The 19,188-nt window shown below is 42.9% G+C and overlaps 1 protein-coding gene across 1 annotated transcript in view; it reads left to right on the top strand.

Moving 5' to 3' along the window:
- The window catches only part of LOC145413988 (protein turtle homolog B-like), a 178,483-nt gene that overhangs the window by 38,244 nt on the left and 121,051 nt on the right, over window positions 1-19,188 (top strand). The window contains exon 3 of the mRNA XM_080283560.1: window positions 10,743-10,942. Within this exon, the coding sequence (XP_080139686.1) occupies window positions 10,743-10,942 (200 nt within the window). The remainder of the gene's footprint in view (window positions 1-10,742; window positions 10,943-19,188) is intronic.

Raw genomic sequence — 19,188 nt, 5'->3', positions numbered from 1 at the left:
CGTCTCCCGTACATCGCTCCCCCATCCTTACGTCTCCCTTACCCCTATATGCCTCCCCCACCCACTCACCCCTTCCTCCTTCACATCGCTTCCCCACCCTCACGTCCCCCATACCCCTATATGCCTCCCTCACCCACTCACCCCTTCCTCCTTCACATCCCTCCCTCTGCCTTCCACCCCCACACCTCGCATGTATCCAAACTCCCGTCCATCTCTTCCCAGCCATCTCCTTTCACCCTCATGCCTCCCCCTGCCGTTCTCACCACTCCCTTATGTCCCTTTCCCACCCTCACGCCCCTCCTCTTACCCATCTCCTCACTCTGACAAATCTTCACTCCTCCCGCACTCCTCCCCTACCCTTCTCCCCATTCCCCTTTATCTCTCTCCCACTCTCATAGTCATTCCACCCACACACCCTTCGCCTTACCCTTCTCCCCCACACCCCTACCCTCTCTCTTTTTCCCACACTCTTCTTCCCCTACCCCTCTTCCTCATACTTTTTCTCCTAGCCTTCTCCCCACATCCCTTCCTCTACTCTTCTCCCCCTTCCTTCCTTCCCACCCCCATCCCTGTATGTTTGATGAGTCACATTAGCGTGGCGTTTCCGGGGCCTGGTGTGGTTTAGGAGGGCAGGCCGGGTTAAACACCACCCCGGGGCCCTCTTACGAGCCCACTCTTTTAGATAGATTTATTTTTAGAACCAAACTATTAATACTTTCAATCCCAGGACGTAGTTTCTTGATGTATTCGTGTTGGATAGATTTCATTCGTCTTTTTTTCCGAGGACGTAGTTGGTTTGGAGTATTTTTGGTAGATTTATATTTAGAAGCCAACTTATTAATACCTGCAGTGTGAGGACGTTGATTATCGAGTTTATTCGCGTAAGATTTATTTTTAGAGGAAAGTTATTACTCCATTCAGACCAATGACGTATTTTTACAGCTTATCGTTTCTGCACACCGATTTTATACAATTTAAAAGATTTTCGACCTTGAAGGGTTAGGTATAGCCTCCATCATCTTTAATAGCTTCAATCTTATAGCCTTTCACTTAATAAATTAGTACTTACGGGCGATTAAATTCAGCTTAGGAGAGATTTTTGTAACTTGAGGAGTCAGGTGTACCTCCATTATCTCTATGGCTACAGTGGCGTTCTCCCAAAGTCGTCTGGAGGTAGCAAGAACAAAATAATGTCATCTGATTGAACTTTAAAGAGGTTAAGCCCATTACCACGAGAGAAGCTTCCTTAAGTCTGAGAAAATTTTATGGCGGTAAGAATATGGATTTGTAAGGACACCATAGCTCAGAAAGGATAAAATTGCCTTTTTTTTTTTTTAGGGAGAAAGTTGAACCCCCTGTGTTTGACTGACATATATTTTGACGAAAACTACAAACAACAACGTTTGTTCTTCATTTATTCCTGCTACATATAGACGATTTTATTTAGTCTGAGTGATCCCATTTAGTGAAGAGGTTATTTGTGGTGCCTATTACTGTAATTTATATTGATGTCTTGAGCAGTTTTTGTACTTTTGTGTGTTTTTTTTTTCACTTACCTGACCCATTCTGACCAATGACACAATTTTTGTTGTGTCGTTACCGTCAGGCGATTTTGTTAAGGTTGTGAGGGACTTTTTGAACTCGTTACTATTTGAGTTCTAGTAACTGATATTCATGGTTTGCTGCAGATATATGTTCATTGTGGGAGTGTTTCGGCCACTGTCACGGGCAGTCAGGCAGAGCGAAAACTCTGAGCACTACTCAGCCCATGTCGTACTATCCGCTCTTACCCATCGTCGTGTCATTCATTTGGCCTTTTTATCTGTCTGTCTCTCATTGTCCAAAGATCGGTCTGTCTGTCCTCGATTCTAGCTATCTGTCCGCTCTACTCTTGATGATGAATTTATATATATATATATATATATATATATATATATATATATATATATATATATATATATATATATATGTATGTATACATACACCTTTATATGTGTGTGTGTGTGTGTGTGTGTGTGTGTGTGTGTGTGTGTGTGCGTGTGTGTGTGCGCGTGTAAAAAAAAAAACTTTTAATCCCAACAAAATCAGTTTAACGAAAGTGGCACACGCAGCCACTGGTGCGGGGGGGGGGGGGTGAGTAGCTGATATTTCGAGTTCGATCCAGCTGACATTTCAAGTTTGATCCAGGTTGAAGTCCTTAAACAGGATTTTTTTTTTTTTTTTTTTTTACCACCACCTGCGAAACAAAGCTGTCTCGGGTAACAGCAAAGCCGCCATACCGCCATCAGCACCCTCACAAGTGCAGAGATTGAAGGCACGTGCAGCCTACATTAACGTCATCGCTTCTTGAGGCCTCCCTTAAGCAATATTAGAAAAATAATAATTGTGGTAATAGAGTAAAACTGTGACAACATATTATCAAGAAAACACTTTATAAGAAGTTTTCATAACACTTGTCGACATTCCAGCATATTGAACAAAATATTATTACCTTCACATTAGCAAGAGATTCGTAGCAAATTTCACCATAAAGTAACAATACCATTTCTCGGGCTGTAATCATCTGCCACCTCCTAGGGTACCTGAAATTCTTTGTAAGAGGTGGAAGTGGCCCTCTCTTAGGTGGTGGTGTGGAGAGAGAGAGAGAATAAGGCAGGTCTTGCATCACCTGAGGTGGAATTAGCCGTGGTTATATTCGTTAAGCTGCTCCGTCTTCCTCGTGAAGCGATATCAGAGGTTGTTGAAGTCAACGTTGTTGCGATGGTACATGCTAGGTTAGGTTAGGTTAGTTTCAGTTGAGACAGGCTTGCTTAGTTTAGAGTGAAACAGGTTGCGCTATACAACAGGCAGCTGGGGTTGTGGTGAGACAGAGAGCTGAGGTTGCAGTGAGGCAGAGCGGTGTGGTTATGGTGAGACGAGTGAAGTTGTGGTGGGATCGGTAATGTTATATTAGGATAAAATAGGATCGGTGAGGGTAGTTTAGTTTAGATTACTGGAGGTTAGTTTAAGTTCATACAAGTTAGGTAAATTTGGATTTAGTTACAAGTTGGATTTAGTTACTGTCACGAATCAATTCGCGACATTTCCTTTTTGTGAGAAACCACGAACTATTAGTGGAAAACTCACTGTGTATCGCTCAGCTAACCGTTTCTCCCTCCATTATGGGAGTATACTTTTCAAATAATTCGTCACCGTTTTCAAAGAGTGACCGATTTAATGCACGTCACTAAGTGCTGTACTGAGCGATACTATTGTTTTTTTATTGTTCGCCTCTGCTTCCTCATTCGACCGTTAAAAAAATGCGGCCGAGTGCTCCGCTTTCCCACGACTTAGTCAGTCTTGTGTTTGTTGTGACGGAGGAAGGTCATGTGCCGCAGTGTGAGAGGTCAGCTAGTACCCAAACTCCACTTCACAGTTAGTCCAGTCTTCCCACCCATCTGGTGATACGCAGCATTCATCGACTATAGTATTTCTTTTGTGTATTTTCTAGTTATAAGAGTTTAATTAAGGTGTTTTTTTTTTCCCTAGACGTAAGTATTTAGCTCGTGTGAGAGTGAGTGGGTGCGTCTCATTGATTTGAAATGTAACGTTAAATTTATTTTTTGTAATTAATAAATTTAACAGTTCCTTTCTCGAGCTTAATGTAAAGTAAAAATCTTGTTTCATTTTTCCATAATTAAGCTTATTTTCCATATAGCTCCTAGCTTGCATAAACGTTTGCTTTCATAACTGGTACTTAGACCAGTCTTGTTGTTTTAACTTAATATCCGTTGTGCCATCTGGGAGTTAAGCATCGGCAAGAACCTGATGTTAGTATTAGTTATTTATTGTCAGGGGTGATGTAACTTTCTCCAGAGGCTAACAGTACAGTAATTCAGCAATTGTGAGTAATTAATCTCTGCTGTGTACTGTTGAGAAAGTTTATAAATTCTCGTTCTTGAGAATCTTAGCAAGTCAGCGTAAAGTAATCGTTGCTTGATGTAGCAAGACAATCATTGTCTCTGCTCTTCAATATTATTGAATATTATTATCAAATTAAATAATATTTAACCATTTATTCCAAAAATTACCGCGATATTATAAAAATCCCGTGACAATTGGCGACCTCATTCCAGGATATTAACTCCTAGCTCTAAAGCTATTCACGAGATAGTGCTCACTCATTCGTATTTAGGTATTTATCATTAAAGTTTACAGACACAAGCTTACTGGTGTTTACCGTTAATTTAGCAAGTGAATTTTGCTTTATCAATCCATAGAGTACTTAACTCTAGTTTATTTTGGTAACGCCAGACGATTTTATTCGCTTCTGGGAAGTCGCCGTACCCATTGTGTTTATTATTGAGTCTTCCCAGTCATTTACACTTTTGATTTATTCTTTGCCAGTTAACTGGATAAGACTGGTCACCACTAGCTTGTGTCTGTACTCTTTACTTGTGGTTATTAGCATTCGTTTGCGAAGCAGCAATCAGTACTGAGTCGCTAGTTATTTAGATTGAGTTAGCGACATGGCTACCACCGTATTTTTACAGGAAGCCAAAGATATGGGCCTTACGGACCCAACCGAAATTAAAGAGTATATACTCTCACGGCATAATCAGGAACAGCAGCGCGAGAATGATGCCCGTGAAGAGCGTAAGATTCAGCGCGAATACGAGCGAGAACAACGCGAACAACGTGAAAGAGAGCGTGCATATGAACAAGAGCAGCGTGAGAAAGAGCGCGAGTACGAGCGAGAACAGCGTGAGGAACGCGAAAAACAGCGTGAACACGAACAAAAACAACGCGAGCTCGACTTAGAAAAAGAGCGACAACAGCGCGAACACGAGCTAGTACAAGAGCGAGAACAGCGCGAATACGAGCGTGAACAACGAGACAAAGAACGAGAACATGAACTTGAAGTGCTGAAGCTCAAGCGAGATTCCATGGCTTCAGACACATCTGGTGCAGTTGGTTCAAGCTCCACGAGCGCTCTCCCTGCACATGTTATGGCGACCCCACACATCAAGCTTCCCCCATACAAAGATGGCGAGCGAATCGAGCCATACATAGCTCGATTTGAAGACATGGCTCAGCTTTACCAGCTCGATGATGCAGCTAAGCGGCTTCAGTTTCTTAGCCTGTTTGAGGGCCCTGCCCTCGATATTCTCCACAGAATTCGTGGAGACAATCTCACGTATGAAGTGATGAAAGCTGCACTCATTAAGGCGTATGGTCTCACAGTAGACGACGCCAAAGCTCAGTTCATGCGAGCTCGTCTCCAAGACAAGGAGACAGCTGTTCAGTTTCTCGACCGTCTCACTGCTTACTTAGGTGAGTGGATGGAAAAAGATGAAACTCCTTCCACGCGTGAGGGGATAATTGACCTTATGCTGCGTACACAGCTAGAGAGGTCGTGGCCTGCTGAGCTCATAGCACAGCTTAAGATCTGCCAGGTGAAAGATGCCAGCCAAATGGCAGAGAAGGCTGACGCATTCTTTACTGCATACGGGTATCAAGCTCGTAAGCAAAACACCTGGAGCAGAAAAGATACTGCCAAGTCTGGGAAGCCGTCTCAGACTGAATCCCAGCACCAAGGCCGTTCTCAGAATAATGGCCAAGGTCCAAAACCGCAGTGGAAGGACCAGGGGCAAAACACTCAGAAACCTGAGTGGAAGAGGTACAACAAGTACCCTAACCAGCAGCAGTATCAGCCACGCAATCGACCTTCGGGACAAGCTTTTTCACCACCAGCTCAAAAGAGGCAGGAAGCGAATGCAGCCTTCATTCCTCAGCAGCAGCCTGGTGGTCACGTCCCTACCAGTGTGGGTACTTCCCCACAGTTCACTAGTCCCACAGTGACAGTGAACCCCCCTCCACAGATGGCCAATGTTCCATCTTCTCAATATAATCCTCAAGGCACAATGTTTGCCACATCAATTCAGCAGCCTCATGAGTGGCTAGCTGCATCCTCCACAGGCCCTCCCACTGGTGACAGTACCTTCCTTCTACAGCCAGGGTTTGTGGGAGGCATTCCTGTGAAGGTCCTGAGAGACAATGGTTCCTCAGGTTGCTCTGTTAAGCAGAGTTTAGTTCGGCCTGAGCAGTATACAGGTCGACAGATCCATGCAAGCCTTATTGATGGATCATTGAGATTGTTCCCTGAGGCATGTATCCAGGTGGCATCTCCATTTTATACTGGTACGACACTTGCGGTTGTCATGCCAGAGCCTCTATTTGACTTAATAGTAGGCAATATTCAAGGAGTCAAGGATAGTTGCTCCGATGATGACGCTACTCAGACTTCGGCTGCTGCGGTAACACGAGCCATGACTGAGGCTCCAGACTGTGTCACCCCAGTGATCACTGAATCGCCGCAAGATCTGATGTGTAGTCAACTTGTGCAAGAACAACATTCTGACCCGACACTTGCTACCGTGCGGAACAAACAAAAGGGTCGAGTGATAAAGTATTCACGGGGAGGTCGAGCCAAGTTCCTTAGCAGACAAGGACGGCTCTACCGTGAGTCACGAACACCCGAGGGCGAGGTTCGATTGCAGTTTGTCGTTCCCGCCAAGTACCGCCTAGCAGTGTTACAATGGGGTCATTGTTCAGCCTCAGGAGGTCACATGGGCAAAAGGAAGACCCAGGGCCATATCCGAGCTGACTTTTTCTGGCCAGGGATGGGACGAGACATAGATAGTTTTGTCCGTTCCTGCAGTGTGTGTCAAAGTAACACCACTAATCAGGGACATGCCCTTCCTGTGCCGTTTCTAACCACACCTGTAATCTCTGAGTCAGTTGAGAGACAGGATAGTGGTAATGTGGGTGTAGACCTGATGTCTCACCTACTAGCTGCTTACTAACTAGCAACTGTTGTATGTTGGGTTCCGTAAGATAGGCGGCCTAAGCGATTTGAGTAATCCAAGGACCAGCCTGGTTCCCAGTTAAAAGTGTAGACCAGACGTCTCACTCGTTGGCCCTACAGGACACAGTATATCCAGGGCTTGTACATACATGTATACCATAAGTTAAGGGGAAGTTTGAGAACCTTGCAGAGACAGTCCGAGGCTGTGTATGAATTACCTTGTGGAATGTCTCGAGCTGTGGGCCTCTCTGAGGATTCCCGGAGAATGCACATTACCCACATGAGTGTTCACACCCACGGTGGGTGTTAAAACGTGACCTGCCCGAGATTGCGTAGCGATTTTCAGCTTCCTGTATTACTCGTAAGTGTAGAGTTAGGTTAACCAGTAAACTGCCCGTTCTAAGCAATTTGTGAATTCAAGAACTGGCACGTTTCCTGGTTAATAATGTTAGGTTAACCAGTAAACTGCCCGTTCTAAGCAATTTGTGAATTCAAGAACTGGCACGTTTCCTGGTTAATAATGAAAGCGTTAACCAGTAAGCTATAAGGGTTCTAAGCAATTTGTGAATTCAAGAATTACGTTTCCTGGTTAATAATGACAAGTACTGATTGCTAGCAGAGAGAGAGAGAGAGAAATAACAGTTTTGATGCTCCACCTTTAATTCTTTTCGCAGGTGTAGCTGGTGGGTGCAGCATTGCCGTGCAGATCAGCTGGCCGTTCCTGTTGCATGCTGCCGCCCCTTCTCTTCTGCCTCGTCATCATTATTTTACTATAAATTTGTATTACTGTGTCATTTTACACGTAGGTACAGTTACACTACAACTGTCACACCTACACCGTGTATTACATACACTACACTACATAACAATTAGTTGTTAATGTAAATGTAGCGAACTTTCGCTCAGTTTGACCTGAGTACAGGATTTTCACAGTCGTCACGGAGTTTTTCCTCAAGCTTGTTTCTATTAACGTAAATACGAGGTTTTTCGCTCACTGGCGACTGCGACATACTCCTGTAGCAGGATAGCACACACCACAGTGTGAATCTTGTGTGACTGAGTTAGGATGTATATGTATGTATATTGAAATCTTTCTTCTGAAGGAAGAAAGATTTAATTTTCAAGGGGCGTAATGTCACGAATCAATTCGCGACATTTCCTTTTTGTGAGAAACCACGAACTATTAGTGGAAAACTCACTGTGTATCGCTCAGCTAACCGTTTCTCCCTCCATTATGGGAGTATACTTTTCAAATAATTCGTCACCGTTTTCAAAGAGTGACCGATTTAATGCACGTCACTAAGTGCTGTACTGAGCGATACTATTGTTTTTTTATTGTTCGCCTCTGCTTCCTCATTCGACCGTTAAAAAAATGCGGCCGAGTGCTCCGCTTTCCCACGACTTAGTCAGTCTTGTGTTTGTTGTGACGGAGGAAGGTCCTGTGCCGCAGTGTGAGAGGTCAGCTAGTACCCAAACTCCACTTCACAGTTAGTCCAGTCTTCCCACCCATCTGGTGATACGCAGCATTCATCGACTATAGTATTTCTTTTGTGTATTTTCTAGTTATAAGAGTTTAATTAAGGTGTTTTTTTTTTCCCTAGACGTAAGTATTTAGCTCGTGTGAGAGTGAGTGAGTGCGTCTCATTGATTTGAAATGTAACGTTAAATTTATTTTTTGTAATTAATAAATTTAACAGTTCCTTTCTCGAGCTTAATGTAAAGTAAAAATCTTGTTTCATTTTTCCATAATTAAGCTTATTTTCCATATAGCTCCTAGCTGGCATAAACGTTTGCTTTCATAACTGGTACTTAGACCAGTCTTGTTGTTTTAACTTAATATCCGTTGTGCCATCTGGGAGTTAAGCATCGGCAAGAACCTGATGTTAGTATTAGTTATTTATTGTCAGGGGTGATGTAACTTTCTCCAGAGGCTAACAGTACAGTAATTCAGCAATTGTGAGTAATTAATCTCTGCTGTGTACTGTTGAGAAAGTTTATAAATTCTCGTTCTTGAGAATCTTAGCAAGTCAGCGTAAAGTAATCGTTGCTTGATGTAGCAAGACAATCATTGTCTCTGCTCTTCAATATTATTGAATATTATCAAATTAAATAATATTTAACCATTTATATCAAAATTACCCTGATATTTTAAAAATCCCGTGACAGTTACATTAGGTTAGATTAGGTTAAGGCTGGTGAGGTTGCAGGGAGACAGGTGAGGTTGAAAAGCAGGTGTTGTGATGCTGATGTTTGTGCAGACTGACGGTGGTTGAGCCTGTCTAAGCTGCTGGTGTTTCCTTTTCATTCACCGGTGTGATTGTTGGCCCATGGCTGTGTGTATGTGTGTGTGGAGGGGAGGCAGTGGGTACGCAGGAATGTGAGACTGGGGTAAACATGAATGGGGTGGCAGTGGTAAACATTGGTGTTGTGGCAGTGAGGAAGACAAAAATGAGGTGAGGCTGAGGTAAACAAGAATGGGGGTGGCAGTGGGGTAAACAAGAATGGGGTGGCAGTGGGGTAAACAAGAATGGGGTGGCAGTGTGGTAAACAAGAATGGGGTGGCAGTGGGGTAAACAAGAATGGGGGTGGCAGTGGGGTAAACAAGAATGGCGGGGCAGTGGGATAAACAAGAATGAGGGTGGCGGTGGAGTAAACAAGAATGGGAGTTACAAAAAGGAAAACAAGAAGGGTTGCAGTGGAGTAACCATGAATGGGAAAAAGTTGCTTATGTGTTCCTGTAGTTGCTAAAAGATTCGTATGGCACCTCTTCCTTATCGATTTTTTTTTTCTTGTCACACGTCTTAATACTGTGTGTGTGTGTGTGAGTGTGTGTGTGTGTGTGTGTGTGTGTTATTGTTTGTTTTCAACCCTTTCACGCCATCTAACCAACCCTCCTTCTACTGTCTAATCAGTCATACATTCTGCTACCTTTCTAAAATATATATATATATATTTTTTTTTCAAAGATAACTTCTACAATCTACATAATCCAACTATCCTTCCATCCGTCTAATCAACCATCCATGCGCCACGTAATAACGCATCTAAGTACCCATTCAGTTGACCTGATTCTCCATCCACCATTTAACAACCCATCCATCCATACATTTAACCATCCATCCTTCCTCCCATCCATCCACCCATCGAACTACCTATCCGTCCATCAAATATAAACGTCCAACCATCCACCCATCTAACCATCCATGCTTCCAGCCGTTCAACTGACCATCCATTCACCAGTCTTAACCTACAGGCGTCTTTCTAACAAATGATGTAGATTATCAAATTATTCTTCCACCCATTTAGTCTTCCACCCGTTTTTTTTCATCCATCTAACCATCTGACTTGGTACTTATCTAACCACCCACCCTTTCTTCCATCTGTCTAAGCACCTTTCCCTGTTTAACTTATCTAACCATTCATCCATCAAACTGTCCTGCTTGCCACCCATTTAACTGTCTGTCCTTCCACCCATTTATTTTTCCTTTTAATCATTTTACTTGCCATGTACCCAACTATGCATTCCTCTGTCCGCCTGTTCATCTATCAAACTGTCTGACTTGCTATTATGTAACCTTCCATCCATCCCTTTGACAATCCATCCATCTATTCATCCATCTAGCCATCTAATTTGCCACCCACCTACCCATCTATCTGTGCACTTCTTGTGATTTACTTGCCCCCGATCGAAGCATCCATCCTTCCACCCATCTATTCCTTCATCTGACTTGCCACCTATCCATTCACCCATCCATCTGTTAATCAAAACTCATCTTTGTATTAGTTACCATCCATCCATCCATCCACACACCCACCCACCCACAGTCTAACCACGTATCAGAAAATTCATCCACACACCTATCTATCTAATCATCTACTCTTTTTTTCTCCCTAGCATCGACGCGAGGTCAGGGTTCACGGACCGCTCCTCACACTGGTCAGCGATGGGGTCACGGGCCACCTTTGACCTCTCCTCCCGCCCCCCCGGCCTCCTCCTGCACAGGGTCAACGCAGGGGACTCGGGCCGCTACCGATGCAGGGTTGACTTCGCTTCATCGCCTACCAGAAACATCGGCGTCGAGTTGATGGTTGTTGGTGAGTTGATAGATAGAGGGGTGCATGGATAGATAGATAGGTGGATAGATAGATAGATAGATAGATAGACAGATAGGCAAGATGGATTGGCGGATGGATACGTAAGTATATAAAGAGAAGGGATGTCGTCTTTCTCTGCTCACCCATCAGGAAAATTGGTGTACTGTACTGTTGATGGTTGTTGGTGCATTATGGAGAGAGGGTAGGACTTGTGTGTGTGTGTGTGTGTGTGTGTGTCTGTGAGAGAGAGAGGGGGGGGGCGAGGGAGGAATACGGGGAAGTAGATGAGCTGGGATCCGATAGTAAAAATCCGGTTCGTATTTTCCGCCAAATCTGGTGCCGGTTTAATCGATCCTATAGCCTAATTAAGCCAAGAAAAAAAGTTTGTTCCAGAATTTGATCCGATTAATTAATTCTGGTGAAATTCGGAATATTTGGTTGATAAAAAGAGGAAGGGGGCGAGGGGGCAGATAAGTGAAAATAATGATTTCTTGACAAAATCCGATAAAAGCTCTCGATTCGGTTCGGTCCGGTAGACTAATCCCGATGGAGTTAGCGCTGGTAGTCCGGTGGGTTCTAGCTCGAAGGAGGGGGGGGGGGAGAAGTGGGAGGTAGGGAAGGAAAATATGAAGAGAGAGAGAGAGACTGCCCGACTCGCCTCACCAACTTGCCACCAAGAAATCGACACTGAGTTGATCGGTGTCGATAAGTTTGAGGTGTGTGGTGGAGAGAGAGAGAGTCAGAGAGAGAGAGGAAGGTTAAGGGAAAAGTGGGCAATATGGGAGAAGAGAGAGAGGGCAGGGGCGGTGGGAAGTGGGGGGAAAAAGAAAGAAAAGGAGGATATGGGGAAAAATCAAAAGAGAAGAGGAAGAGATTGAGTGAGAGAGCAGGCGGGGGAAATGGAGAGATGTTATTAGGGTAGGAAGCGAGGACGAATGGTAAGAGAAGACGGAGGGATTGGACGGAAAAAGACAGGTGGAAAGATGGAGAAGTGAAAGTGGGAGATGGGAATGGAAAAATGAGGAGCAAGTAAGGGGAGGAAGGTAAATGATTGGGTGGATAGGAATATGAAGAGGGATGAGTGGATGGGGAAGTAATAGTGGGAAGTAGAGGTGGAGGACAGGAAGAGATGGGATGGAAAGAAACGAGAAGATGAGAATGGACAGAATCACTGGGGTGGAGTTGATGGTTTTGGGTTAGATGGGAAGATCAAGAAGTGAAGAAGGTAAGGAAAATAGAATGGGAAATTAATGGAGAGAGATGGACGGAGGAAGGAGGAGAGACTGACGTAAAACATAGTAGTTATATATAAATTAAGGAGAAAGGAAAAGTAGGAACAGTAGAGTAGTGAATGAGGAGAAGGAGAAAAAATGGAAAAAAAAGAAGAGAGGAAAAACAGGGGAGAAAGTGAGAGGACTGGGAAAAGGGGAGGAGTGAAAGAGAGAGAGAGGAACTGGAATATGATGGTTATGATAAAAATTAAAAGCAAGAACGCAGGGGGAAGAGAAGGGGAAAGAACAGGAAGACCTAGGAAGAATAGGGAAACATGAAACCACGTATTTTCCTTATTTATTGTTGCAACTATTTATTTACCTTTGAACAAATTTCTATTAATGATGGGGTTAATGTAGGCTAAAACTAATTCCTCAGAAAAATAAAATCCAGCTATGAATAATATCGATTTGTTGTGGCAATAATAAAATGTAAAATCCGTCATCAGCTTGAAGTGATTAAGTAGAAAGGAAAGGAAAGTAGAGGGAATTAAAGAAAAAAGGAAGAATTGGGGAAGGTAAGAACTGCGAAGAGAGAGACAAGCTAAATAAAATAATTTGATAGGGGTATATACTGAAAAAATGAGAAGTAAGGAAGCTGAGGAAATAAAGAAGAAACAAATGAAATAATTTAAGAGATATAAGAAAGACGAAGCAAGGGAGGAGAGGGAGCGAGGAAAGAATAGGGATGAAGGTTTGTACATAGGAAGTGGAATGGAAAGATGCTGATTGAAGAGAAGGAAGTGGTGATTGAAGAGGAAGGATTCAGAATAGGAAAAATAGTATGTAAAGAAGAAGTGAAGTAGGAAGAGAGAGAGAGAGAGAGAGAGAAGGGGTGCATGTAATGGAGAGAGGGAGAGAGATGTGAATAATGGAAATTAGACAGAAAGTGGAGGACGGTAAACAGAGGGGAGGAGCAGGAAAGGAGAGAGAGAGAGAGAGAGAGAGAGAGAATACAGGTCCAAACAGCCATGACAGTAGAAAAGGACTATGAGAGAAGAAACAGAGAATAATGAACGAAAGATAACAAAGGGTAAAAAAATCCGAGATAATTACAAAAGAATTAGTAGTACGAACAAGAAAAGAATGGATCGGTGAGAATTTTCGTCTGTGTGCATTGACAGGCTGCTGCTGATAGATGTGACTGGAATGAAGGCGAGAAACACTTATGCTGCGTTTTCGTGGAGCTCTTAGACCGGTCTTATTTCCTGTTCTGGCGAGACAATTAGACCTGTACAGACTGGTCGAAAGCAGTCTTGCCCCAGGAGCTAACCTAGGCCAGACCGGTCTGCGCACAAACGTATGCGCGTCAGCAACAGCCAAGAAGGAGGCCAGGAGCGTCCGTGGCAGAGAGTAAACATCGATGGTCAACAATGGCGGACTTGGGAATAAGGTTTGTTTTAAATTAGATTCTTAACGGTAGTAGAAGCCCGTGATCATCCAAGAAGGGAACCAAATAAATCTCACCATGAAGTACAGGCTCTGTATTACTTTAGATCGCACGAAATAAGATTATTAAAGCATTAATGGCCGAAATAAAATTGGAGAAGAAGCAGAAGGATAGCTCAGAATTCGTCGAAAGAATACAGACTCGGTCATCTTCAACTTTAAATGTATTCTGTAGACCTTTAAGGCAGGTGTCAGCCCAAAGTGTTTGGGAATTCGGCCGGAATCTTTGATTTCTTACCGTAGTGACATTCTTCTAGGCCACTCCCAATCAATCTTGCAATAGGAGGCTTGGACAGGATGGACCGACAGTAGCCAGTTCTTGCGACCACTTATGAGTCCAGACTGGTCTAAACCGGTCCAAAGGACCGCGAAAACGCGGCTATACAAGGATGGAGTGTAAAGAGCTTGTTATGTGTGGAGATAAACACACACACACACACACACACACACACACACACACACACACACACACACACACACACACACACACACACACACACACACAGGCGATTGGAGTTCTCACAGTAAGATGGACAAATCGCTGAAAAGGAAGCGTTGAGGTTAAACCCATCAATTCGGTCACATCTTTCATTACTGTATTCTTTTTACCTTCGGGCGATTCTCTTAAATTCCAGAGAGACATTTTAAGTTAAAAGGAGTTAGGTATAGTCTTCATTAGTCTTTACAGTATAATGACGCCCTCCTAAGTTCAATAAAATAGTCTGGTTGTGGCAAGCATAAACAGATTCACATAGACACGCGGAGTGCATGGATAATTTATTCTAAGGTTGATCTACGTATCTACTACATGAGTAAAAGACAGGTAGCTTTTATTAATATATTGATGTATTTATTTATTTTACCAGCCCTGTGATCCCATGCGTCTGTTGCCGGTCATGGGTAGTTTTCTCTCAGATTCACTGGCCATATCTGGGGGAAACGAATTATAATTGAGTTCTGCCAGTTTTGACCACTTCACACCAACGATATAGTATTTTAGAATATTCCTGCGATCTACTAACGATACGTCTCACGAAATACCTCTCGTGCGGAGTCGGCTCGTGAAGGCTACATCCATCGATAGCAGTTGGAAAAGTCTTGTCCTCTGCTGAAGAAAATTGTCTGCGGGTAGGAACAATAAGCTAAGAAGTACATATTGAGATTTAGAGGGTTAACTAGGTGCCAGTTTATGCCAAGGCCCCTCTCTCAGCGACGGAGTATAAACAGGCAGCTTTAAACTGACACTGCTAATGCTTATACGTCTGCACAGGCTTTGATAAAATTAGTATGAAACAGTATAATGGGTTAGGTAAGCAGGACTAAAACGAACACATTACGTATGTATTGTTAATGGAGTTGATATATATTCTGTGTGTGTGTGTGTGTGTGTGTGTGTGTGTGTGTGTGTGTGTGTGTGTGTGTGTGTGTGTGTGTGTATCAGTACGTGAGACAAAGAAAAACTGTCAGTGATAACCAATAAACACAAGAACAATGAGTAAGGTTTGAAGAGAGAGAGAGAGAGAGAAAGAGAGAGAGAGAGAGGGTTGAATGAAACGTGGAGAGTGAATAAGGATATGGGAGGGGAGAAGAAAATGTGAAAAGGTAGAGAATGAGGAGGAGGGAGAGAAGAAGGAAGATGCAAGATAAAAGGATTGAAAGAGGAGGGGAAGGAAAAGATAGAGGAGAGAAAACGAGGCCACAGTAACAGAAGGGGAAGAGAGAGAGAGAGAGAGAGAGTGAAACAGACAGGCAGACAGAGAGAGAGAGAGAGAGAGAGGAATATGCAAGGTAGTTTACACAATAAGGCACACTGATGGACAGACAGACATTGACAGAAAGGGAATGAGACAAAGACGGGGAGGAAGAAGGGGAGGAAGGTAAAAAAAAAAAAAAGATGATAGAAAGGAGAGAGAATAATGGCGAAAGGAGGGAGTAAGAGAAAGCAAAGTAGAATAACAGGGGAAAGGAGAGAGGATGAAGAAATTAAGTTAAGAAAACGGGGGAATGTGAAAGGAGGAAGGGAACAGAGAGAGAGAGAGAGAGAGAGAGAGAGAGAGAGAGAGAGTTCATGTATGAAACTGATAATGAAGGATTAGGATGAACAGATTAGAGTATGCACGAGAGAGAGAGAGAGAGAGAGAGAGAGAGAGAGAATACAGGTCCAAACAGCCATGATAGTAGAAAAGGACTATGAGAGAAGAAACAGAGAATAATCAACGAAAGATAATAAAGGGGAAAAAATATACAGATAATTCCAAAATAATTAGGAGTATGAACGAGAAAAGAATGGATCGGTGAGAATTTTGCTGTGTGTGCATTGACAGGCTGCTGCTGATTATATGTGTGACCGGAATGAAGGCTACAAACACATACAGAGATGATGTGTAAAGAGCTCGTTATGTGACGAGATGAACACACACACACACACACACACACACACACACACACACACACACACACACACACACACACACACACACACACACACAGGCGATTTGTGTTCTCAGGGTCAGTAGGACGAATCGCTGAAAAGGAAGTGTTGAGGTTAAACCTATCAGTTCAGTCACGTCATTCATCACTGTAGTCTTTCTGTCTTCGGGCAATTCACATAAATTCCGGAGAGATATTTTGAGTTAAAGGTGTTAGTTATAGTCTCCATTAGCCTTTTCAATATAATGACGTCCTCAAGTTCAGTAAAATAGTCTAGTAGTGGCAAGAATAAACACATTCACATATACACAGACACGCTGGGTGGATAGGTAGTTTAGTCCTAGGGTGGTCCACGCATCAGCGACATGAGGAAAAGACAGGTAGCTTTTATTAATTTATTGATGTATTTATTTATTTATTTTACCATCCCTGTGATCCCATGCGTCTGTTGCCGGTCATGGGTAGTTTTCTCTCAGATTCACTGGCCATATCTGGGGGAAATGAATTATAATTGAGTTCTGCCAGTTTTGACCACTTCAAACCAAGGATATAGTATTTTTGAATATTCTGACGCTCTACTAACGATTCAGCTCACGAAATACCTCTCGTACGGAGTCGGCTCATGAAGGCTACATCTATCCACTCTACAGTATTTGGAAAAGTCTTGTCCTCTGCTGAAGAAAATTGTCTTCTGGTAGGAACAATAAGCTAAGAAGTACGTACATATTGAGATTTAGAGGGTTAACTAGGTGCCAGTTTATGCCAAGGCCCCTCTCTCAGCGACAGAGTATAAACAGGCAGCTTTAAACTGACACTGCTAATGCTTATACGTGTGCACAGGCTTTGATAAAATTAGTATGAAACATTGTTATGGGTTAGGTAAGCAGGACTAAAACGAACACATTTCATATATATATTGTTAATGGAGCTGGATATATTCTGTGTGTGTGTGTGTGTGTGTGTGTGTGTGTGTGTGTGTGTGTGTGTGTGTGTGTGTGTGTGAATAGGTGAGACAAAGAAAAAATGTCAGTAATAAACAACATACACAAGAACAATGAGTACGGTTTGGAGAGAGAGAGAGAGAGAGTTGAATGAAACGTTGAGAGTGAAAAGAGATATGAGAGGGGAAAAGAAAATGTGAAAAGGTAGATAATGAGGAGAAGGAGGGAGAGAAGAGAGATTAGTAAGATAAAAGGAATGAAAGAAGAGGGGAAGGAAAAAACAGAAGAGAGAAAACGAGGCCAGAGTAACAGATGGGGAAGAGAGAGAGAGAGAGAAAGAGAGACAGACAGACAGACAGACAGACAGACAGAGGGAGAGAGAGAGAGAGAGAGAGAGAGAGAGATACGAAAGGGGAATATGCATAGTAATTAACATAATAAGGCGCACTGACGGACAGACAGACATTAACAGAAAGGGAATGAGACAGAGACGGGGAGGAAGAAGGGGAGGAGGGTAAAAAGAAAGATGAGAGAAAGGAGAGAGAATAATGGCGAGAGGAGGGAGTGAGAGAAAGCAAAGTAGAATAACAGGGGAAAGGAGAGAGGATGAAGAAATTAAGTTAAGAAAACGGGGGAATGTGCAAGGAGGAAGGGAACAGAGAGAGAGAGAGAGAGAGAGTTCATGTATGAAATTGATAATGAAGGATTAGGATGAACAGATTAGAGTATGCACGAGAGAGAGAGAGAGAGAGAGAGAGAGAGAGAGAGAGAGAGAGAGAGAGAATACAGGTCCAAACAACCATGACAGTAGAAAAGGACTATGAGAGAAGAAACAGAGAATAATGAACTATAGATAACAAAAGGTAAAAAAAGAAAAAGTAATTCCAAAATAATTAGAAGTATGAACGAGAAAAAAGTGGATTGGTGAGAATTTTCCTGTGTGCATTGACAGGCTACTGCTGATAAATGTGACTGGAATGAAGGCGAGAAACACATACAGAGATGGTGTGTAAAGAGCTTGTTATGTGAGGAGATGAACACACACACACACACACACACACACACACACACACACACACACACACACACACACACACACACACACACACACACACACACACACACACACACACACACACACACACAGGCGGTTGGAGTTCTCAGAGTCAGAAGGACGAATCGCTGAAAAGGAAGTGTTGAGGTTAAACCCATCAATTCAGTCACGTCTTTCATCACTGTAGTCTTTCTGTCTTCGGGCGATTCTCTTAAATTCCGGAGAGACATTTTGACTTAAAGGTGTTAGTAATACTCTTCATTAGTCTTTTCAGTATAACGACGCCCTCCTAAGTTCAGTAAAATAGTCTAGTAGTGGCAAGAATAAACACATTCACATATACACAGACACGCTGGGTGGATAGGTAGTTTAGTCCTAGGGTGGTCCACGCATCAGCGACATGAGGAAAAGACTGGTAGCTTTTATTAATTTATTGATGTATTTATTTATTTATTTATTTTACCATCCCTGTGATCCCATGCGTCTGTTCCCGGTCATGGGTAGTTTTTTCTCAGATTCACTGGGCATATCTGGGGAAAACGAATTATAATTGAGTTCTGCCAGTTTTGACCACTTCACACCAACGATATAGTATTTTAGAATATTCCGGCGATCTACTAACGATTCATCTCAACAAATACCTCTCGTACGGAGTCAGCTCATGAAGGCTACATCCATCCACTCCTGTTGGAAAAGTCTTGTCCACTGCTGAAGAGAATTGTCTGCGGGTGGGAACAATAAGCTAAGAAGTACATATTGAGATTTAGAGGGTTAACTAGGTGCCAGTTTATGCCAAGGCCCCTCTCTCAGCGACGGAGTATAAACAGGCAGCTTTAAACTGACACTGCTAATGCTTATACGTGTGCACAGGCTTTGATAAAATTAGTATGAAACATTGTTATGGGTTAGGTAAGCAGGACTAAAACGAACACATTTCATATATATATTGTTAATGGAGCTGGATATATTCTGTGTGTGTGTGTGTGTGTGTGTGTGTGTGTGTGTGTGTGTGTGTGTGAATAGGTGAGACAAAGGAAAAATGTCAGTAATAAACAACATACACAAGAACAATGAGTACGGTTTGGAGAGAGAGAGAGAGAG

Source organism: Coenobita brevimanus, chromosome 98 (assembly GCF_032717465.1).
Source record: "Coenobita brevimanus isolate Jiangsu-jjx chromosome 98, ASM3271746v2, whole genome shotgun sequence".
Taxonomy (NCBI): Eukaryota; Metazoa; Arthropoda; class Malacostraca; order Decapoda; family Coenobitidae; genus Coenobita; species Coenobita brevimanus.
This window is presented reverse-complemented; position numbering and strand designations above follow the sequence as displayed.